Genomic DNA, 24,234 nt, shown 5'->3' on the forward strand with positions numbered 1-24,234 from the left:
TGTCTGTCGTGTGGACTGTATGGATTGGATAGATGATCAGATGATAATATATAATCTTTATTCCTTGGGTAAATCCCTGTCCTGACTCCTGTTTGATTGATTGATTGATTGAGATATTTATTAACAGTTTGCAGAATTACAGTAGGCTACATTTCAAGCACAAACTCAATAGGCTACAAAGACTGTTAACTGTGAGTGGACGACCCAATTAAGCATTACACTTGTTTACAACAGGGTCCACATTGTTCAATTCATCAAAACATTTAGAGACGTACAAATAGACACGTCTATGTAGTTAAAGAACAGAACAGGAATTCATCATAAAGGAAGCAAAAAGGGAAAAGAAAAATATACAGTGAGGGGAAAAGGGGGGGGGGGGGGGGGTGATTCAGCTTTTACGGGGGGCAGTTTCGAATTGCATGCAGCCTGTGTCATACATGGCACGGTAGCTATATTTGTTAAGTTATGCGTTATGCGTAGTTCTGCAGCTTAACGTTGCATTCGGAGAAAACACGGAGATGTAATCCATTTAGCCAAGCCTGGCATATTTTATTGTAAGGGCTCCCTCCCACACATCAGTCTCACGGTGACAGACCCAATACTACTGAATGAACTGCTCCACACACTATAGTAATCATATTTTATTGTAAGGGCTCCCTCCCACACATCAGTCTCACGGTGACAGACCCAATAATACTGAATGAACTGCTCCACACACTATAGTAATCATATTTTATTGTAAGGGCTCCCTCCCACACATCAGTCTCATGGTGACAGACCCAATACTACTGAATGAACTGCTCCACACACTATAGTAATCATATTTTATTGTAAGGGCTCCCTCCCACACATCAGTCTCACGGTGACAGACCCAATACTACTGAATGAACTGCTCCACACGCAGGTAGTAGTCATGTGACCTGATCATGCTATAGGAGGCGTCTTGGCGCCTCCCAGTGGCACAAGCATAACATTGCACATCACATAGAACAGCACAGTATTACATTATACAAGTGAGGACATGTATCCCATCAAATCTGAACAATATTAGCCCAATGTTGCTGTTAGTCTAAAAAACTTGGACCTTGTGCGCTCTCTGTGTTCGTGTGTGTGTGTGTGTGTGTGTGCGCGCGCATGCACGCGCGCGGAGAGAGACGCAGAGAGAGAGAGAGAGCATCCTACACATGAGATGTCAAAATGAATTGGAATAAAAACTCCTGTAGGACTCGACTCCTAGTCGGCGACCAACCGTTTAGTGTGAAAGCCACAACGATATAATAATGACAGTCGATTTAAAACAAAGAAAAGACTCCTGTAGTCAGTGGTGTCAACATGGTGATTTTATTTACCACGGAACGTGTCGCACGCGTGTGCATGTGCACATCGCATCGCGGCATGCACACAGAACAGCTGCATAGCATTATTGAGTGGTGCACAGTGTTGTTTTTGGCTCTTTTCTATTTTAGTTTAGTCATAGTCTTTGGACTGAAACTTCATTTAGTTTTTGTTACATTTTAGTCACCTGGAATGTCTTGCTAGTCTAGCTTTAGTCGACTAAATGACAAGATTTTAGTCTACTAAATCTACAGTTGATTTAGTCGACTAAAATGTATTTTGGCGGGTCTTGATGCCGTCTTAATGAGTGTTTTTACACTTGCTGAAAATAGCTGATCTACAAGCTCACAACGCGTCGCAACGCAACCAAGTGTATATGCAAAAACAACCCGTCTTAAACTTAGAAAAAATTTGAGAGGAAATGGACTCAAAACAAGAGAAATAATCTGCCAGTGCAGTGAGAGAATTATACTTGGTAAGAATTCTTGTAATTAGAAAAAGTCTCTAGCCATTAGGGAAGTGGCAAACTCTTTAAATAAGTGATTTAAACTTCATTCAAGCACTGGATTAAGTGAGATAAACTAAAAAATAGCTTGTAAAACTCTTAAAATAATTGATTTAAACCTCATTCAAGCACTGGATTAAGTGAGATAAACTCAAAAATAGCTTGTAAAACTCTTAAAATAAGTGATTTAAACCTCATTCAAGCACTGGATTAAGTGAGATAAACTCAAAAATAGCTTATAAATCTCTTAAAATAAGTGATTTTAACCCCATTCAAGCACGGGATTAAGTGAGATAAACTCAAAACTAGCTTGTAAATCTCTTGTAATAAGTAGTTAACCCTCATCCCAAGCACTGCATCAAGTGAATTTGACTCATAATAGCTTGTAAATATCTACAAATAAGTAGTTAATCCTCATCACAAGCACTGCATCAAGTGTATTAGACTCATAACTAGCTTGTAAATCTCTTCAAATAAGTGGTTAAAACTCATCCAAAGCACTGCATTAGGTAAAATTTACTCATAAATAGCTATTTGGTCGGTTCCTTCTTTCACAGGTAGTTTTACTTAAATGAGGTGAAAAGATCTTAAAACAAAAACGTGATTATTCTTCATTCTAGGATTGTCATGAGCTAAAATCTTAAAGGAATTCCCAGTAAAGAAATGAAGGCATAATGAACTTTGTCAACATTTATTAAATGTTTAAAGTGCACAAGCGCTTTGCACAGGCCAACACAACATACCAACACTGTATACCAACACAACAGTAACAGTACCAACACAGTCTACAAACACAGGCCAATCATTACAGGATCTGCCTTGCCCTTTATGCCGGCTGGCATGCATAGTGCATGTATATTAGAGTAAATTTTAGATTTCCGGGGGATTGCTGGCATACAACATGCAGTCATATGTTAAGTGGCTTAGTCTCAATGGTAACAAGTTAACAACTACCGGTAAATCAGTGAAAGGTCTCTGATAATAGACAATTTGGTAGACAGATCACTGTTATGAATGTTGTCAAAATGCAATAGGCACAGAGCATTACAATATTTCACCCATAGATGTGGGCATTGACTGAGTAACTGACCAGTAAGGATCCACTCTGTAAAGATGCATTTCGTTATCAAACCTCATTTCAAGGACCCCTCTGAGGTCCTGATGAAGGAGATGGTGACAGGACATATGGGTACGGTCTTGACGCCGTCGCCTGATTGAGGTAGCACCAAGTTTGTTCCAACCTGAGAAACACAAACAAAAAAGATACATAGACCAATGTAAAAGACTGTCAAAAAGCAAAGAGTATAAGCAAGATAATGGTGTTCACTGATTTCAGTCTGATACAGTATTCTGAATAATTCTATAACAGGCAGTACAGGCACATTCTTAACCACTTAAACTGGACATGGCTTGGCACTGCACTTGGAGCTGGCACGGTTTTCCCATCTACACCAAATCTCTTTGAGAATATTGTTGCTGGGTTCAAGTGGTTCAAATTAATAACATTTCCATTTAGATATGCAGAGGAACTTACAGGCTTATGGTGGAACACAAAGTTGGACTCCTCGATAGTGTGCTGGTACACTTTTCGCCCAACTTTGTACACTGTTGGCAGAAGCAGTGTCGGTAGCTGGCTCAGGGAAAGTTCCCCCAAACTGTATGGAAGACAATTTTATATCAATATGTGGAATGTATTAATGTGGCATGGCATATCTGTGATTATGTCATTTAGTAACAAAATAAAACACCTGCTAAAATATACATTTGCATTGTCTGATGCACAATATAACAATATATTACCATGTATTAATCCATCAAGAGAAGAGGTTAGTTTCCCTTTGCGTCTTGCCAGGTACAGGAACTTTTTTGTCAGGAGTTTTTGGCCCAGCATCTCCATGCAATCTTTAAAAAAAACTAAAATGGAGGAAAACAAAATCAAATGTGTCAGCTGACATACTGATAAAAGATTGTTATAACAATGCAATTGTTATAACATATCGGTATATGCACTCATATGTAAACTTATTTGTAACTTACCATGCCTGGAGTGGATAGATGTGGGAACCCTTGGCCGATCTCCTGCACTTTTCTCCCCTTATTAACGTGGCCTTTTTTGAATAATTGAATACTTAATTAACATTTTGCAGAAAGTACAGCAGTGCAATTGTACAAGAATGTTAAAAGGATAGCACAAAATGTCCTCAAGGCAATTGCAGACAGGTGATTTTTTATGGCAGTTTTGAGGGAAGGGAGTTGCACTTTATTGACGGCCCTTTTTGTGTGTAGTACTGACCACTGACCAGTTGTCTTAAGTTCTGAGCCAATTTGTGTCTTTAATTAGACAGTATTGTCTACCAGTTGTCTTGTCTGAAGTTGTTGGACTTTTGAGGTCCAAAAAGTTTGAGAGCCACTGGTGTAGGCAATTACACCTGGTTTACTGTTGAGGTTCAATATATTATATTGAAGTGCAATACATATATTGAAGTTGAAGTTTATTTCTCCCTCATCTCATGGCAAAAGGTTATGTCTTAGGGCCTATGTGTAAGTTGTAACTTGTAAGTACCCGTCTATGCTGTTCTACTGCACCTTGTGAAACCTGCTCCCAAAAACAATCCAAATTCTTAGACATATTACTTTGTTTTACGCAAATAGTTACTTTTCCTAGTAAATAGTTACTTTTACAATAGAGTAATTCAGTTACTAACTCAGTTACTTTTTTGGAGAAGTAACTAGTAACTATAACTAATTCCTTTTTTAAAGTAACGCACCCAACACTGGTAGTACAACAGGTACATGCGGGCACTGGTCCCCTGAGTATCTTATAGACCAGGCCCATTGCAAGTTGCTGTACTCTGTCCTCTACCCTGAGCCATTCCACCCTAACATAATGAGCAGAGGTTATGCTATAGGTGTGAGGTGTAGAAGTAGTCCAATTAGTTTATTTTGGGAGGTCTGTAGTAGTTTAGATTGTAATGACGATGTGCTACAGGGTAGTACATCAACGTAAATCTAAACTACTACAGATTACTACACTACCATGAGGCGCATGCATAGGCAAAATTACATTTGATGAGTGCTGCAGCTAGTATCCTCAGTGCATTCCTACTGACCTGTACACTGCCGTTTCCTGCATGTTTTGCTCCACCAGGCTGAGGGGCTGCAAATTGTTTCTCAACCATTCTTAAAGCAATATGGCTTTTTCATCCAATATGGTACTGTAGATTCTATAAAAGAAAATGCACAATATTACCAATGACTAAATGATATGGCTCTAATGCTTCAACAAGCATACTACTTTGTGGCGGTGTCTGCTGTGTGCTCTGTGACCTCAGCCTCTTTCTCAGCCCCTTTATGGTGTTCCGAAGCCTCTGTTCGAGGAATCCAGCGGCTGGGTATTTTCCCCATACTGGGGTGTAACGGATTCCCTGTAAAGAAATGAAAATAATTGGTGAATACAGATGAGGCACATTTTAATTTGTACAGTGTGGCCAGAAGATGTGGCTAGAACAGGGTTTGTCTCTCTTATCTTAACCGACTGATGACACCGGGCATAAAACAGCACAGACGTCCAGTAATGCTGGAAGATGAATTATATTATGTCAAGCTGACTGTTTTAGCATAAATTCTCCTAGAAAAAGTGAATTACTCACGATGCCAATGCTTGAGTCGTTCAATGCAAGCAGGGAATCCCAGAAACAAAGATGTAGCCAGGGCCTTTTTGGTCTGTAAACACAGAAAAACTAAAATTACCAGCAGAGTCAAACTAGATTAAGTAAAACATGTGTCGCACCCCAGTATAATGGCTGTAGCATTGTCTGCAGCAAATAGGGGATCAGCATAAAACTAAAAACACTACTCAAAATGTGTTGTGCAAAGGGGAAAAGTGATTCTTTCTAGTAAATATAGGTAAATGTCAGAAAGCAAAACATATGGGGCAACTTGCATGGAAGGTATTGGAATAAGTATTATGTTTCATGCTATTTGCATGCCTTGAACATCACTGCTATGGTAATTTATTCAACTATTTTAACAGCAAATAGCCAACACAGTGGTTGCTAGAAACCACTGAATGCATTTGTTCATTGTTAAGTTAGCACTATGTTTGCTATTTTGACTACCGGAATAAACAACTAATGCTAAAGCTGGGGAAATGGTAGTGTTCAGAAACGCATCCTCTCCATATATTTCATAACAGAAATACACATGTCAACCAAACTACTACTTCAACAGAACAGCAAGTTTACATTAAAAAGCTTGCTGAGATCACAATGTCTCATTGACTGGCGTTAGCATGTTGCTAACGTTAGAGCACTGCAAACTGGTTGCTTGCTTGCTTGGTATAGTTACTGGGATAATTAAGCTCCCAGCCTGTGTATAGTTTGTAGACAACAACAACAACGTGGTGGTCTGGTGGCATAGACATAAAAATGAACACAAACCTTTTAATGTAATGGCACACTGAAAGTATAATCCTTTTGGTTGTCCTCCTCTCAATGCTCTGACTGCTGCTGCAGCTGCAGGCAGCACCCCAGCAGCTGGCTTGCTGCGCGCCGTGCGCGGGCTTTTTCCAACGATGCAAACCCTTCCTGATAAGTGACGTCACTACTCACTACGTCAGATGCGCATTGTCCACCCCCCCCCCAACCAACCAACCAAACACCACCGCCGCGCGCACGCACGCACAATATTATGAGCAGTGCATTACTACAACTTAATGTATTATAGGCCTAAATATTTTGACAGGAATTTTCATAGCAATGTCAAAGGGACATTTATTTCACAGTAAGGTATAGTATATTTATTAGGATTGCAATAATATATTTTTTTATTGTTTACAGTTGCGAGTGTGACCCATAATTTGGAGGTATTGTAATATGGAACTATGGTAAGAAAAATATTATACACAAAAAAAATGACCTGTAAAAATACAGTATACAGTTTTTGGGTTTAATTGTCTCCACCAGGCCGAAGGCATGGGGAGAGAGTATGTTTTGCCTGTGTGTACAGCTAATCTCCGGCACCGTTGGCGCGGCCGATGCTAAACTTTCCACACACACTCCCTGGATTCCAACGACGAACCTCTGCCCCAATTTTTCCACAACGGCCTGTTATAGCGCCACCATGAGGCCAATTTCTGCAGAACTTAAACGCTTACTTTAAATTACTCGGGAGAGCGTCTGCTAAATGCCTAAATTGTAAATTTGTCAATTGCTATTATCCTGGTTACTGTCAATTTTTATATTTTACATTCTTATGAAGTATTTAATCAATCAGTCAATCAATCAATGAATAAAAAAATTAATATACATGTTGGGTACAAAAATAACCCCGTATTTTATAACCCTTGGGTTGGGTAGATGAAAATATGTGGACCCTCTTGGTTTGCACAAATAACCCAAAAAATAACCTAGCCTACCTGGGGTTTAAGTGGTTAAAATTATTTCAATTGTAGCCTATAATACCAGTAACTCATTTTGACCAACTGGAACCTTAGGGACCCCTGGGGGGTCCCCGAACCCCACATTGAGATCCACTGACATGTTATATTTAGATAAACTTTCCTGTTATGGGATGATTTCAATTTGCTATCCTTTATTCCATGTACTCTGATCTTGCACTTTGAAAGCCAATCAGCAGTGAATTACATATGAATAAAGGTCCTTTCAGAGGGGGAGCGTGTGATGCAGGCGTTGTCACCTGGATCAACTCCAAGTCTGCTCATGAGGGGCAAGGTAGCATCAAAATAAAGCTCAAACAATCCAGGCCGGTCTATGCAGGCGTGTGCACGAAATGAGCATGAATGTGACAATTTCACAGGGCTGTGCCTCTCATTGAAAATGTATCACTATAGGCACGTCAGTCGCTGCCCTTCTGAAAAGGCCTTAAATGTGATGTTTGGAAACATTTCAATATGTAATGTGAAAGCAGTTATTTGGTAGTCTTAAAATAAGTACTTACTACTACAAATTGTCTTAAAAGTCACACTGTGGCTGCAATCTTGTCTCAGATAGTAATTTTAGCTTGATGTACATGTACAATTATTTGATTGAAGATGTAATAACTTAGTAAGAGAAAAAAGAAATATAATCTAAAAACAAGATTAGTCATCTTATACATTTTTCTCTTGTTTAGTATATCATTATTAAAACAATAATCTAGCATGGATAGATATAAGTTGGCAATTCTTGCTAAGATCTTTTTTTTTTGCAGTGTAAAATTACTCATATAGTAATCATATTTTCTTGTAAGGGCTCCCTCCCACACATCAGTCTCACGGTGACAGACCCAATAATACTGAATGAACTGCTCCACACACTATAGTAATCATATTTTATTGTAAGGGCTCCCTCCCACACATCAGTCTCATGGTGACAGACCCAATACTACTGAATGAACTGCTCCACACACTATAGTAATCATATTTTATTGTAAGGGCTCCCTCCCACACATCAGTCTCACGGTGACAGACCCAATACTACTGAATGAACTGCTCCACACGCAGGTAGTATAGTCATGTGACCTGATCATGCTATAGGAGGCGTCTTGGCGCCTCCCAGTGGCACAAGCATAACATTGCACATCACATAGAACAGCACAGTATTACATTATACAAGTGAGGACGTGTATCCAATCAAATCTCAACAATATTAGCCCAATGTTGCTGTTAGTCTATAAAACTTTTGGACCTTGTGCGCTCTCTGTGTTCGTGTGTGTGTGTGTGTGTGTGTGTGTGTGTGTGTGTGTGTATGCACACGCGCGGAGAGAGACGCGGAGAGAGAGAGAGAGAGAGAGAGAGAGAGAGCATCCTACACGTGAGATGTCAAAATTTATTGGAATAAAAACTCCTGTAGGACTCGACTCCTAGTCGGCGACCAACCGTTTAGTGTGAAAGCCACAACGATATAATAATGACAGTCGATTTAAAACAAAGAAAAGACTCCTCCTGTAGTCTGTGGTGTCAACATGGTGATTTTATTTACCACAGAAAGGTGTCGCGCACGTGCGCACGTGCACGCGCGTGCATGTGCACATCGCATCGCGGCATGCACACAGAAGAGCTGCATAGCATTATTGAGTGGTGCACAGTGTTGTTTTTGGCTGTTTTCTATTTTAGTTTAGTCATAGTCTTTGGACTGAAACTTCATTTAGTTTTTGTCACATTTTAGTCACCTGGAATGTCTTGCTAGTCTAGTTTTAGTCGACTAAATCTTCAGTTGATTTAGTCGACTAAAATGTATTTTGGCGGGTCTTGATGGCGTCTTAATGAGTGTTTTTACACTTGCTGAAAATAGCTGATCTACAAGCTCACAACGCGTCGCAACGCAACCAAGTGTAAAATTACTTACAGTGGATCTCTTGTCCACTAGTCCCTTCCTAACATTTTAGTCTAGTTTTTATTTGTCTACGAAATTGTCAGTATATTTAGTCTTAGTTTTAATCGCCGTAGCTTTAGTTTTCATTTAGTTTCCATTTGTTTTTGTCAGTGAAAAATAGGTAGTCGACGAACATTTTTCGTCTTAGTTTTAGTCGACGAAAACAACACTGGTGGTGCAACCACTCCAAGGAACAGCAATGTCTGTGTTCACCTATATGTATATGTGTGGCCATGAGCACCAGTATATGACTATGAGTACCAGTAGGGGCGCTGTTTGCCAGAACAGCCCTCAGCCCCTCCCCCTTGTCCCTACATAATGAGTGTTTTAACCCTATAGCCCTCAGCCCCTCCCCCTTGTCCCTACATAATGAGTGTTTTAACCCTATAGCCCTCAGCCCCTCCCCCTTGTCCCTACATAATGAGTGTTTTAACCCTATAGCCCTCAGCCCTAGCCCCTCCCCCTTGTCCCTACATAATGAGTGTTTTAACCCTATAGCCCTAGCCCCTCCCCCTTGTCTCTACATAATGAGTGTTTTAACCCTATAGCCCTCAGCCCCTCCCCCTTGTCCCTACATAATGAGTGTTTTAACCCTATACCCCTCAGCCCCTCCCCCTTGTCCCTACATAATGAGTGTTTTAACCCTATAGCCCTCAGCCCCTCCCCCTTGTCCCTACATAATGAGTGTTTTAACCCTATAGCCCTCAGCCTTAGCCCCTCCCCCTTGTCCCTACATAATGAGTGTTTTAACCCTATAGCCCTCAGCCCCTCCCCCTTGTCCCTACATAATGAGTGTTTTAACCCTATAGCCCTCAGCCCCTCCCCCTTGTCCCTACATAATGAGTGTTTTAACCCTATACCCCTCAGCCCCTCCCCCTCCCCCTTGTCCCTACATAATGAGTGTTTTAACCCTATAGCCCTCAGCCCTAGCCCCTCCCCCTTGTCCCTACATAATGAGTGTTTTAACCCTATAGCCCTAGCCCCTCCCCCTTGTCCCTACATAATGAGTGTTTTAACCCTATAGCCCTAGCCCCTCCCCCTTCCCCCTACATAATGAGTGTTTTAACCCTATAGCCCTAGCCCCTCCCCCTTGTCCCTACATAATGAGTGTTTTAACCCTATAGCCCTAGCCCCTCCCCCTTGTCCCTACATAATGAGTGTTTTAACCCTATAGCCCTCAGCCCCTCCCCCTTGTCCCTACATAATGAGTGTTTAACCCTATAGCCCTCAGCCCTAGCCCCTCCCCCTTGTCCCTACATAATGAGTGTTTTAACCATATAGCCCTCAGCCCCTCCCCCTTGTCCCTACATAATGAGTGTTTTAACCCTATAGCCCTCAGCCCCTCCCCCTTGTCCCTACATAATGAGTGTTTTAACCCTATACCCCTCAGCCCCTCCCCCTCCCCCTTGTCCCTACATAATGAGTGTTTTAACCCTATAGCCCTCAGCCCTAGCCCCTCCCCCTTGTCCCTACATAATGAGTGTTTTAACCCTATAGCCCTAGCCCCTCCCCCTTGTCCCTACATAATGAGTGTTTTAACCCTATAGCCCTAGCCCCTCCCCCTTCCCCCTACATAATGAGTGTTTTAACCCTATAGCCCTAGCCCCTCCCCCTTGTCCCTACATAATGAGTGTTTTAACCCTATAGCCCTAGCCCCTCCCCCTTGTCCCTACATAATGAGTGTTTTAACCCTATAGCCCTCAGCCCCTCCCCCTTGTCCCTACATAATGAGTGTTTAACCCTATAGCCCTCAGCCCTAGCCCCTCCCCCTTGTCCCTACATAATGAGTGTTTTAACCATATAGCCCTCAGCCCCTCCCCCTTGTCCCTACATAATGAGTGTTTTAACCCTATAGCCCTCAGCCCCTCCCCCTTGTCCCTACATAATGAGTGTCAAGGGGAATTGGAACGTCCCTAAATATTGAACGTCCCTTATTGTAGATATTGATATACAATATACTATTCTCAGAAAATAGCTGATCTGCAAGCTCACTACAGGCCAGTGGTCCCCAAACCTTTTCATGTCAAGGACCCCCAAATTGACACTAATTAGCCCACAGACCCCCATTTGAAGAGATATGCCTGCAGGGACCCCATAGATTTGAAGAATCTAGCAGTGTCACAGACAGCCAGTGTGACATGCATTAGTCCATGGACCCCCATTTGATGGCCTTTCTGTCTCTGGGACCCCCGATTTATATTGTAAAATCAAAAACTATTTACAGTATAGAAAGAAGGGGCTGTGGTCACTGTGTTCATTGTTTTTAATATCTTTAAGAACAGTCATTTTCTATGTCCTATGACATGTCGTGGTATGCTACAATATGATATGAATGACAATGTTTCAAATTCAACAACATTTAGGACAATGAAAATGATGAAGGTATGTCTGTCTGTCTGTCTGTCTGTCTGTCTGTCTGTCTGTCTGTCTGTCGAGGTACAGACAGACAGACAGACAGACAGACAGTACTGCGTTCAGGAGTCGACTCTTGAAATTAAAATCGAAAAACAATCGTTGCCGCGCGGCAACGATTGTTTGAACGAACACGCACCCGGTGTGTGTTGGGCTTCACACACACACACACACACACACACACACACACACACACACACACACACACACACACACACACAAACACTGATCCTTGTGTTTACTCTCTCCATCCATCTCCTACTTCCTGTCCGTCCACCTACCATCACCTACTTCCTGTCCTGTACATCCATCCGTCTCCTACTTCCTGTCCTGTCCATCCATCCATTTCCTACTTCCTGTCCTGTCCATCCATAGTCCTAGACGTGACCTGTTACACTGGCCTGGGTCAGAACTACAGAGGGACGGTTGCCACGACGACCTCTGGGAGAAGATGCCAGAGCTGGTCGGTCCAGACAACTCACAGACACACCAGCACGCCCAAGAAGTATCCATGCAGGTAAGAACATCCATCCTAACATCTACTGGTCTACAGCAGTGATTATGATTATAATAACAACAATAATAATAATAAACATCTACTGGTCTACAGCAGTGATTATGATTATAATAACAACAATAATAATAATAAACATCTACTGGTCTACAGCAGTGATTATGATTATAATAACAACAACAATAATAATAATAATAATAAACATCTACTGGTCTACAGCAGTGATTATGATTATAATAACAATAATAATAATAATAATAAACATCTACTGGTCTACAGCAGTGATTATGATTATAATAACAACAATAATAATAATAAACATCTACTGGTCTACAGCAGTGATTATGATTATAATAACACCAATAATAATAATAAACATCTACTGGTCTACAGCAGTGATTATAATAATAATAATAATAATAACAATAACAATAACAATAACAATAACAATAACAATAATAATATAATAATATAAATAATAATAATAATAATAACTTGATGAATGTCAGGCCAAACCGGCCTAACCCAAACAGTGTTTTGTCTTCCTGTGGGATTTCTGTGGGGTTAGTTAGGGAACGTAATACTCCACGTGGACTGCTTTGCTTAGTTTGTCTCTCTTTGCCTCTTCCTCTTCCTCTAGTATTGAGACCTATCCACCTAGAATCCCACCTCAGGACATATTAAAGGCCATCCGTAGAGCCTTCAAAGTCTGGAAGGATGTCAGTCCGTTCACCTTTGAGTATATTCCCTACAAGCTGATCTATGACAACCACAAAGATGAGGCCGACATCCTGATCTCCTTCTACGCGGGTCCTCACACAGGCCATGACTTTATATCATCGGACCTGGCACATGCCGAATCCCCCCCCAAGCCTGGGACTGGGAGGACAGTCTACGTGCACTTCAACTCAGACAGGCAATGGAGCGTCGCCAACCAGGATGTGCCAGGTAAGAGATGGTGTCACTTGGACACAAAGTGAGTTTTGCGCTATAGAGACAACCGGAATTAGTTGAAGGGGCTTTTGTTCATTTGTTACAATTAACAGGACACTTCAACTGAAATGAAGTGAGATTTAACATCAATGAGGGCTTAGTTGTTTTAAAGATGTTTTTAGTTCAGCTGTAATGCTACAGAACAGTGCAAGGTGCACAACTTACATCTCATTCATTGCATTCCTTTTGTATGGATGCAAACAAATAAAAAACACATCATTACTTTGAAAAATAAGAATGACAATCAGATCAACAATAAGATGACTACTCTGCAGTATTCCTCCTGGTTTATAATATTGCGGAAATTTGCACTAATTTATCTTCTGTTCTGCAGTCCGTCTGTCCGTCCCCCCCGCCCCTCAAATAATCTCTCAGGAGAAGAATCTGCCTGCACCACTTCCCTAAACCTGTAGGAGGAGGTGGTGCCCCCAGACGCAAAAACACATTTAATTTAACTGAAGGAGTTCTTCTTCCATCCATCCAGGTTCCTACAGTGTGTTTCTGGTAGCGGTCCATGAGCTGGGCCACAGCCTGGGTTTGGATCACTCCAAAGACACATCGTCCATCATGCACCAACAATACAAATGGATGGAGACTGATGACTTCCAGCTGCCAGCAGACGACCGCCAGGGGATTCAAGACATCTACGGATGTGAGTGGAAATGTTTAACCCCTTTTGGGGGCATTATGTTATGATTTAGCTATTGAAAAATAGCAGATCTACAAGCTCATAGCGGACCTTCGAGCTTGGAGGTCTGCTATTTTTGAAAAATCGACTGACATAAAACATGAAACATGAAACATAGCTTTTTCAGAAAACTGTCAGGATGTAGAAGACATTTAGAATCTGATCTCAGGTCAGAATGGGTTAAACAACAACTTGATATATAATAATACTTCATTGCAGTTGAATCCAGATCAACTTGGATTGTAGCTTTGCAGCTGCAGTTGAATCCAGATCAACTTGGATTGTAGCTTTGCAGCTGCAGTTGAATCCAGATCAACTTGGATTGTAGCTTTGCGGCTGCAGTTGAATCCAGATCAACTTGGATTGTAGCTTTGCGGTTGCAGTTGAATCCAGATCAACTTGGATAATAGCTTTGCAGCTGCAGTTGAATCCAGATCAACTTGGATAGTAGCTTTGCAGCTGCAGTTGAATCCAGATCAACTTGGATTGTAGCTTTGCAGCTGCAGTTGAATCCAGATCAACTTGGATTGTAGCTTTGCAGCTGCAGTTGAATCCAGATCAACTTGGATTGTAGCTTTGCGGCTGCAGTTGAATCCAGATCAACTTGGATTGTAGCTTTGCAGCTGCAGTTGAATCCAGATCAACTTGGATTGTAGCTTTGCAGCTGCAGTTGAATCCAGATCAATTTGCCAATCCTATTACTTTATTTATTTTCTATATTATAATTATGTCATGCCACGTATGACGCTTGGGTGTTTTTAGTTGGTTAATCATTTGATCATGTCGGTTCATTGTTTATGTAAAATGAAAGTAAAAGTGTCCTGCAAGTCCATTTGGGCTTTGCTTCCTTGGACGCATGGCACTAAAATAAAGATCAATAAATCAATCAATCAATCAATCAATCAATCAATCAATCGGTAGCCTGATGCTTTGTAACTGCCAGCGTGAACGCAACATTAAGGTTATAATGGGCACTGATGACATGGAAGAGAGAACACGCCCCCAAACTGATGACATGGAGGAGAGAACACGCCTCCAACTGATGACATGGAGAGAACACGCCCCCAACTGATGACATGGAGGAGAGAACACGCCCCCAAGTGATGACATGGAGGAGAGAACACGCCCCCAACTGATGACATGGAGGAGAGAACACGCCCCCAACTGATGACATGGAGGAGAGAACACGCCCCCAACTGATGACATGGAGGAGAGAACACGCCCCCAAGTGATGACATGGAGGAGAGAACACGCCCCCAACTGATGACATGGAGGAGAGAACACGCCCCCAAGTGATGACATGGAGGAGAGAACACGCCCCCAACTGATGACATGGAGGAGAGAACACGCCCCCAACTGATGACATGGAGGAGAGAACACGCCCCCAACTGATGCCATGGAGGAGAGAACACGCCCCCAACTGATGACATGGAGGAGAGAACACGCCCCCAACTGATGACATGGAGAGAACACGCCCCCAACTGATGACATGGAGGAGAGAACACGCCCCCAACTGATGACATGGAGGAGAGAACACGCCCCCAACTGATGACATGGAGGAGAGAACACGCCCCCAAACCACACTAATTAGTCCAGCAGATTAACTTAATATTTCAGATGAATTGGCATTTGGCATTAATAATGCCTAGGTCCAACTTTACATCACATCAAATGAAAGGTTTTTCAGTGCAGAGCTTGAATGTCTGAACAGAGTATAATGATGTATTTTATGACAAATTCAATTGTGCCAATAGAAATTCAATATGGCTTCTAGTTTTCAAGATGGCATCCATTTTCAACAAACATTATGTTGCTGCATAACCCCAGGCTGCGAGACTCAGCCTGGGGTTCAGTGTCGCTAAGTAGAGATGTTTTCTAAGTCACTCTTATATCAGTCACAACTGTGTTTAGTATCACCTTCTGGTCTCTGTTTGCAGATAATTCAGTCAATTCAATTCAAAGGGCTTTATTGGCATGAGAAAACATACGTTTACATTGCCAAAGCAGAAAGAACAATACAACAATACAGCAATACAATCAAAACAAAAATGATGTACATTTGAAGGTCAGAATCTTCAACAGATCAAATTCTATGTACCAAGGTCACTCAATGCAGGTATAGTGCAGGAATATACACAATGATTAGTCTTTTGTCTTCAGTCACAAACAACCTGACCCTGGATGATGTTTCATTCCTGCCTCTCATACTCCAAGAACGGATGATTAACGCACCTGTAGCTGCTTACACATTTATTCAAGTTTCATGTAGAACGTAGCATGTTACGATCTGTCAGCTCCACTGCACTGGTGGTGACTCACACTGAAATCGGTCCGTGTAGAAACAAGGTAACAAAACCTAACAATCCTATTGTTACAGATGTCCAGAAGCCCAGCTGCGACGCCCTGACCCTGGCCCAGCTGCGTAATGAGATTACGCAACTACAGAGCAATCAGATCAACATGACGCAGGAGATCACCCGACTGACGGCTCATAATGACGTCCTGACGGCTAATAACAACGTCCTGACGGCTAATAACAACGTCCTGACGGCTAATAACAACGTCCTGACGAGGGAGAAGACGCCGACACCATGCCCACCAACACCACCACCATGCCCACCAACACCAGGTGAGAGATGTTGCAAAACATTTAGAATAAATATTCAATATTGTGTATTATTACTATTTCTATTTTATCTTTTATCAGGGATTTAGAGGTAGAAAATCTGACATCACTGCTGGACTATGACAACTATCATAGAACAATAATTTAAAATAAATAATAATAATAATAATAATTATTATTATTATGATATTTGAACTGGGGAGCCCTCCAATTAATGGTATTTGAACTGGGGACCCATCCAAATAATGGTATTTGAACTGGAGACAACCCAACATCCCCAAAATAATATTTGAACTGGAGACCCCCCAAAATAATATTTGAACTGGAGACCCCCCAAAATATTTTTTGAACTGGAGACACCCCAAAATAATATTTGAACTGGAGACCCCCCAAAATAATATTTGAACTGGAGACACCCCAAAATAATATTTGAACTGGGGACCCCCCAAAATAATATTTGAACTGGGGACCCCCCAAAATATTTTTTGAACTGGAGACCCCCCAAAATAATATTTGAACTGGAGACCCCCCAAAATAATATTTGGACTGGGGACCCCCCAAAATAATATTTGAACTGGGGACCCCCCAAAATATTTTTTGAACTGGAGACACCCCAAAATAATATTTGAACTGGAGACCCCCCAAAATAATATTTGAACTGGGGACCCCCCAAAATAATATTTGAACTGGGGACCCCCCAAAATAATATTTGAAGTGGGGACCCCCCAAAATAATATTTGAAGTGGGGACCCCCCCACCCTGACAACCACTTCAACATATAGGCCTATTTGGAAAAGGCTTTAGGCTAGAGGGTGTAATTCATGGAGTGAGTATTGTGCCAGAACGTTTGCCAGTCATTTATGTCAAATTAGTTTTATTGAAAAGATTACACAGTATATCAGTATCTATCCTACAGTACAAAACAAACTTTTAGTTACTAAAAAATGTTACAATGATCGAATATTCTGCAGGAATCATTTCAAACAAAAATAATTGCCAGATTCAAAATACATTTAACCAAAACCCAAACCAATCCTACAGCCATCCTATAGATCCACCTGGATCCATAATAGTTCTTATACACTTATAATAACTATTATAACTAATAACACTTCATAACCATTATTTAGACACTAGAGTTTACTAGAGCGCTGCCCTACTTGGAACGATGCAAGTTGGAAAGGCATGCCCCACCCAGTTATTACTTGGAACGATGCAAGTTGGAAAGGCATGCCCCACCCAGTTATTACTTGAAACGATGCAAGTTGGAATTGGCTGATAATGTAACTGGTTCCTGATTGGCCGAGGGACAACACAGATAAATGTAGATGACGTAACCAATTTGAGTTTCAAAGTTATATATATATATATATATATATATATATATATATTATAGGAAACTTAACATATTTAGAACCCAACGGGATTTATATATAATATATATAAATAAGTCTGTCTGTTTCGATTTGCCCATTTGCCAAAGAAGCTTGCAAAAAAGTTGGGCACCCCTATATCTCCATATATGGAGATATCTCCATTTGAAGTCGGTGTGGCGAACGGTTCCCGAGTTACGTGGATTACAGTCGTACGTACGCACACACAGAGATAGATTATTATTACTTATTTATTTTACTTCTGTGTGGGAAGTGAACGTGATATTGTTTATTTATGTTGTTGGTGTCTTATAATCCCGTAAGGCAGTGATACTCAACCTCAGGCCCGCGGGCCACATCAGGCCCGTGGGACCATTATGACTGGCCCACCAATGAAAATCTAAAAAAAAGAAGAAAAAAAAATCTGGAAAATGAAATAAAAATAAATAAATCTGAATGAAGTTATCTTTAATTACATTATTATAAGTAATACTATTAGAGTTGTACTATTACTCGAACGAAAATAAAAGCTTGGGGGGGGGGGGGGGAGATGCAATGCAAATGAAAGACATATACTGTGTATCCCTATTCCCTGACATAATTTTATAGCTAAACGGACAGAATTCTATTTTATTTGAATGATGAAACCCAGCTGCCATTAATAGTTGGAAATGGAAATGGAAATTGCGGAAATTGCGGAAATGGTGGAAATGGAAATTGCGGAAATTGCGGAAATGCGGAAATGGAAATTGCAGAAATTGCGGAAATTGTGGAAATGGTAATTGCGGAAATTGCGGAAATTGCGGAAATGGAAATTGAGGAAATTGCAGAAATGGAAATTGCGGTAATTGCGGAAATGGTAATTGCGGAAATTGCGGAAATTGCTCTTCACTTATAGCTATCTATTTTCAGGTAGATTGTTTTATTTTACTCAGTCAGCCATATCACTACTCATTTTTTTTCATGAAAAAGGTCATAGCTGGGTAATCTATTTTCAGGCAAATTGTGTTTATTGTATTTTATTTTACTCAGCCATAACAATTTATTTTCTGTGCTGGCTGGCAGGCAGGCAGACAGCTACTCATAGACAGGCAGACAGACAGACAGCTACTCATGGAGAATTGGACAGGCAGGCAGTCAGACAGCTACTCATAGACAGGCAGACAGACAGCTACTCATGGAGAATTGGACAGGCAGGCAGACAGCTACTCATGGACAATTGGACAGCCAGGAAGGCAGACAGCTACTCATAGACAGACAGACAGCTACTCATGGACAATTGGACAGGCAGGAAGGCAGACAGCTACTCATAGACAGACAGACAGCTACAGACATTTGGGCAGGCAGGCAGACAGCTACTCATAGACAGACAGACAGCTACTCATGGACAATTGGACAGGCAGGAAGGCAGACAGCTACTCATAGACAGGCAGACAGACAGCTACTCATGGACAATTAGGCAGGCAGGCAGACAGCTACTCATAGACAGGCAGACAGACAGCTACTCATGGACAATTAGGCAGGCAGGCAGACAGCTACTCAGACAGGCAGACAGACAGCTACTCATGGACAATTGGACAGGCAGGCAGGCAGGCAGACAGAGAGCTACTCATAGACAGGCAGGCAGACAGCTACTCATAGACAGGCAGACAGTAAGACAGCTACTCATTGAGAGACAGACAAATAACTACTCATGGACAGACAGACAGGCAGGCAGGCAGGCAGGCAGGCAAAGAGCTACTCATGTTATGTTATTATGTTATTATAACAGCTACTCATGGTATGTGCAATAATTTGTGCAGTTATGGAAACAGCTCTTTGTGTTTATGCAAGAAAATGTAACACATTTATTTATTTACATATTGTGTGCATGCACATTGTACTTTGATACATTTTGCGAAAATAAAGCAATTGAAAGAGAGAAGTTATTAAGTATCATTAATGTCGTAATTTTATCTACTGGCCCCTGGCCCCTTGCCATTTTTGTAATGTGGCCCACAGGTAAATCTATTTGAGTATCCCTGCCGTAAGGGATGGGTCTTAACGACAAGACACGAAAATAAAGATTCATTCATTCATTCTTACTTTATAAACATGCGTACATTCAGTGGTGGAAGAAGTACTGTACTGTTTTACTAAACCCATTTAGGACTGAGACCAGATTCTAATGTCTTCTAAATCAGAACAGTTTTAAAACCTGTTTCTATATCACTGGTTCTCAAAGTGTTTCATGTCAAGGACCCCCAGAAATTATATATAATTGTCCGCCGACCCCCGTCTGAAAATATGTTGTTCCACGGACCCCCCCCAGAAACAAAGAGTTAAAAACGTTCGCTCTGAAAGAATATATAGGCATATTCAATGATTTAGTGTGTGTAGATCTGCTATTTTTCAATAGCTAAAGTATAACATAATGCTTAAAACACCAAAAAGGGTTCCTGTCCTGAATGGGTTAAGTAAGTGTAGCAATAACACAATATAAAAAGTTCTCTGTTACAATTAAATGAAAAGGCCTGTATTCAAAATGTCACTTGCACCAAAATACCAAAGTAAAAGTACTCAAACTTTCAAAGCATGTCAAACGTTTCAAAATAAATTAAGATCTACAAGCTCATCATGCTGGCTTGTAGATCTGATATATTCAAATGATGTCATTTTAAAATAGGGCTTAATTGTTTAATACAAGTTTTGTATTAAGAGACAGAAGTAGCAAATTATTGTACTTTGAGTAAACATATGTTGTAGAAAACACCATTGATGTAATAAAGTCATAATTTTACCCTCCACTACATCTCTGAATACTATTATTATTACAGCCATGTGTTGATTATTGATTATCAGTAGGCCTACAGTGAAAATCTCAGTAAATCTCCTGTTTGATGTTTTTAGTCAAGTCGTGTCCCGGTGGATGGAAGACGTTTGGAGACGGATGTTACAACTTAACTACTGAAAGCATATCATGGCAGGAAGCTAGAGAATACTGTCAGAGTCAAGGAGCTGATCTGGTGGTCATCAACAGTCCAGCAGAACAGGTTAGTGTGTGTGTGTGTGTGTGTGTGTGTGTGTGTGTGTGTGTGTGTGTGTGTGTGTGTGTGTGTGTGTGTGTGTGTGCCAATTCCACTCCACCACATCTCAGAGGCAACATTTTTACTTTTACTCCATTACAATTATTTCTGAACTGTAGTTACTTTGTATGTTTTGATTATTATTACAAACATACAATTTACAATTTAGGCATTTATCAGACACTCTTAGTGATTTACAGTAAGCAAGAACAACACATGGTATTACATCAAAGACATAGAAATAGTCATCATAAATCATTATGTAAACTACAAACCTAACGTCTGTCTAACAGTAGAATATGAAACTATGAATCATTATGTAAACTACAAACCTAACGTCTGTCTAACAGTAGAATATTAAACTATGCGTATACACTATAGAGTGCTATGTACATAAAATGCTATTTAAGTTACATATAAGTTGAGCCTTTGTAAGGTCATCAAGGTTAATGTAATGTTAATGTAGCGCCACCATGAGGCTGATTTGAAAACTGTCAAGTTTCCAAAGCCTAGTGGGAATATGCATGCACAGTTTCACCACAATGGGACGCTGCGTTGAGTAGTTGTGTCAATTTGTACAAAACGGGTACAAAGCGGGCTACTCCTAAAAAGTTTAGAAGCCAATCGTAGCCAATGAGGGTGGATTATGAGAAATCAAAAGAACCCATCACATGACTATGGAGAGCATGTGTACCGATTTGCATGAAATTTGGATAAAATCTGAAGGAGTAATATTAGAAAATGTGTGTTTACATATGTCGGCCTCCTGGTGGCGCTATAAAGAGCAGATGTGAAAAATTCCAGGCAAAGGTTTTTCCTTGGCCTCTAGGGAGTTGGTATACAAAGTTATCCACAGATCCGTGCAGTTAGAGGTAAAAAACACTTTTCGGCCAGTTATAGCGCCACCATGAGGCTGAGTTGAAATTGTTCATGTGGAATTTCTTCCTCTGCCTAGTGGGAATGTGCGTGCACAATTTCACGTAAATCACACGATGTGTTCATGATTTGCAGCATTTTGTTTGAAACTGAGCACTCCTGCGAATTTTGAAAGCCAATCTTAGCCAATCAGGATGGAATCTGATAAATCTGAAAGACTTGTTTCGTTGAATGGCTCTAGAGAGACTTTGTACCAATTTGCGTGATGTTTGGACAAAATCTGTAGGTGTACTGTCCAAAAACTTGTTTTGCACAAAGCGGCCTCCTGGTGGCGCTATAACAGGCTGTTCTGGAAATCTTGGAGCAGAGGTTCATCGTTGGCATCCAGTGTGTGCAAAATTTGGCAAAACATACTCTCTCCCCATGCCTTCGGCCTGGTGGAGACAATAAAACATACTCTCTCCCCGTGCCTTCGGCCTGGTGGAGACAATAAAACATATACTCTCTCCCCGTGCCTTCGGCCTGGTGGAGACAATAAAACATACTCTCTCCCCGTGCCTTCGGCCTGGTGGAGACAATAAAACATACTCTCTCCCCGTGCCTTCGGCCTGGTGGAGACAATAAAACATACTCTCTCCCCGTGCCTTCGGCCTGGTGGAGACAATAAAACATACTCTCTCCCCGTGCCTTCGGCCTGGTGGAGACAATAAAACATACTCTCTCCCCGTGCCTTCGGCCTGGTGGAGACAATAAAAACTAGACTAAAATGTTAGGAAGGGACTAGTATAGTGGACAAGAGATCCAGTATAAGTCATTATTTGGCAAGGCCCGCCAAAATACATTTTAGTCGACTAAATCAACTGTAGATTTAGTCGACTAAAATCTTGTGATAATTTAGTCGACTAAAACTAGACTAAAACATTCCAGGTCACTAAAATGTGACTAAAACTAAATTAAACTATTCTAATTCAAGAGACTAAAACTAAAATAAAATAATGCTGCCGACAACCACACTGGTATGTAACCCTGAGAGGGTATTAATGGAACCAAATGGACCCGTTAAATTACAAGTTACAATATAAATTGGGGGTCCCAGAGATAGAAAAGCCATTAAATGGGGGTCTGTAGACTAATACATGTCAAACTGGGGGTCCTTGACATTAAACGGGTTGTGAATCTCTCCTAGAGATAAAAAATAAATAAATAAAAAAGTCTTATCAGGGTTCCTGGCATATTTTTTTAGTTAAATTAGTGTCAATTTGACATTAAAACGTTTGGGAACCAAACTGTCATAGGAGGCTGTGGGCAGTTCAGAAACCCGGATTTATTCACAATGTTTCTGAACTGCCCTCAGCCCTCCTATGAGACACAGACCCATCGATGATGTCACTGGTGGGTGGGTTTCTGAACTGCCCTCAGCCCTCCTATGAGACACAGACCCATCGATGATGTCACTGGTGGGTGGGTTTCTGAACTGCCCACAGCCCTCCTATGAGACACAGACCCATCGATGATGTCACTGGTGGGTGGGTTTCTGAACTGCCCACAGCCCTCCTATGAGACACAGACATAGAAAAATAATTGTGCTATTTTTATCATGATTATTAGCGAGGTCCAATTATATGAAGATAGGGTGAAAAGTGGTGAAGTGGTCCTTTAACCTCAGCCATATACAGTATACATGTTGACCATTTGAAAATAGCAGATCTACAAGCTCACAACGCGTCCTGATGCGACACATTGTGAGAATAGATCTACAAGCTCACAACGCGCCCTGATGTGACGCATTGTGAGAATAGATCTACAAGACCACAACGCGTCACAGAATAGATCTACAAGCTCAAAATGCGTCCCGATGCGACGTGTTGTGAGAATAGATCTACAAGCCCACAACGCGTTGCGATGCGACTCTTACTTTTACTTTGAGTACATTTTGATGCTGATACTTTTGTACTTTTACTTGAGTACATTTTGAATATGGGACTTCTACTTCTAACAGAGTACATCTACACTGCAGTATTAGTGTGTGTGTGTGTGTGTGTGTGTGTGTTTGTGTCCGTGCATACATCTTTGCGTGTGTGTGCATGCATGCTTGTTTGTGTGTATGTGTGTCTGTCCATGTGTGTGTGTGTGTGTGTGTGTGTGTGTGTGTGTGTGTGTGTGTGTGTGTGTGTGTGTGTGTGTGCGTGCGTGCGTGCGTGCGTGCACATAGTTGCATGTGATCTACTTCCATGATTAAAGTGAAGAAGTGAATGTATTGGATCAAATGAATGATGATTCAATCATGTACAAATGATCAGGCATTCATCAATGGATTTACTGAGGGTTACTGGCCATGGATGGGTCTGAAAAGGAGCGGAAGCAGATGGTTGTGGACGTGGACGTGGACGTGGGTGGATGGAACACCACTGACAAAAACGTGAGACATTTTACATGTTTTTATATTGTAATTATATCAAAGTCACTGTAAGTAG

The 24,234-nt window shown here is 41.1% G+C and overlaps 1 protein-coding gene and 1 long non-coding RNA gene across 3 annotated transcripts; one reads left to right on the plus strand and one right to left on the minus strand.

The window, feature by feature from the left end:
* Positions 1 to 2,697: 2,697 nt before the first annotated feature.
* On the minus strand, positions 2,698 to 6,354 carry LOC308332823. 2 transcript variants are annotated; one of them, XR_013965750.1, is made up of 8 exons: positions 6,280 to 6,354; positions 5,491 to 5,563; positions 5,168 to 5,265; positions 4,951 to 5,064; positions 3,878 to 3,948; positions 3,641 to 3,754; positions 3,375 to 3,495; positions 2,698 to 3,081 (listed from the first exon to the last, which is right to left on the minus strand). It is a non-coding gene; the product is annotated as an uncharacterized lncRNA (long non-coding RNA). The 2 variants fall into 2 exon arrangements; XR_013965751.1 differs by having other exon boundaries at positions 4,951 to 5,265.
* Positions 6,355 to 7,487: 1,133 nt separating this feature from the next.
* Positions 7,488 to 16,535, plus strand: LOC308333697 (uncharacterized protein; the record flags this gene model as incomplete). The annotated part of the gene is made up of 6 exons (XM_080790152.1): positions 7,488 to 7,572; positions 12,001 to 12,142; positions 12,780 to 13,087; positions 13,617 to 13,784; positions 16,198 to 16,449; positions 16,528 to 16,535. 6 exons carry the CDS (start codon positions 7,488 to 7,490, stop codon positions 16,533 to 16,535), a joined length of 963 nt encoding a protein of 320 aa, XP_080646278.1.
* Between the last annotated feature and the right edge of the window lie 7,699 nt (positions 16,536 to 24,234).

Source organism: Protomyctophum bolini (assembly GCF_963924005.1).
Source record: "Protomyctophum bolini genome assembly, chromosome: 18".
Classification (NCBI taxonomy): domain Eukaryota; kingdom Metazoa; phylum Chordata; class Actinopteri; order Myctophiformes; family Myctophidae; genus Protomyctophum; species Protomyctophum bolini.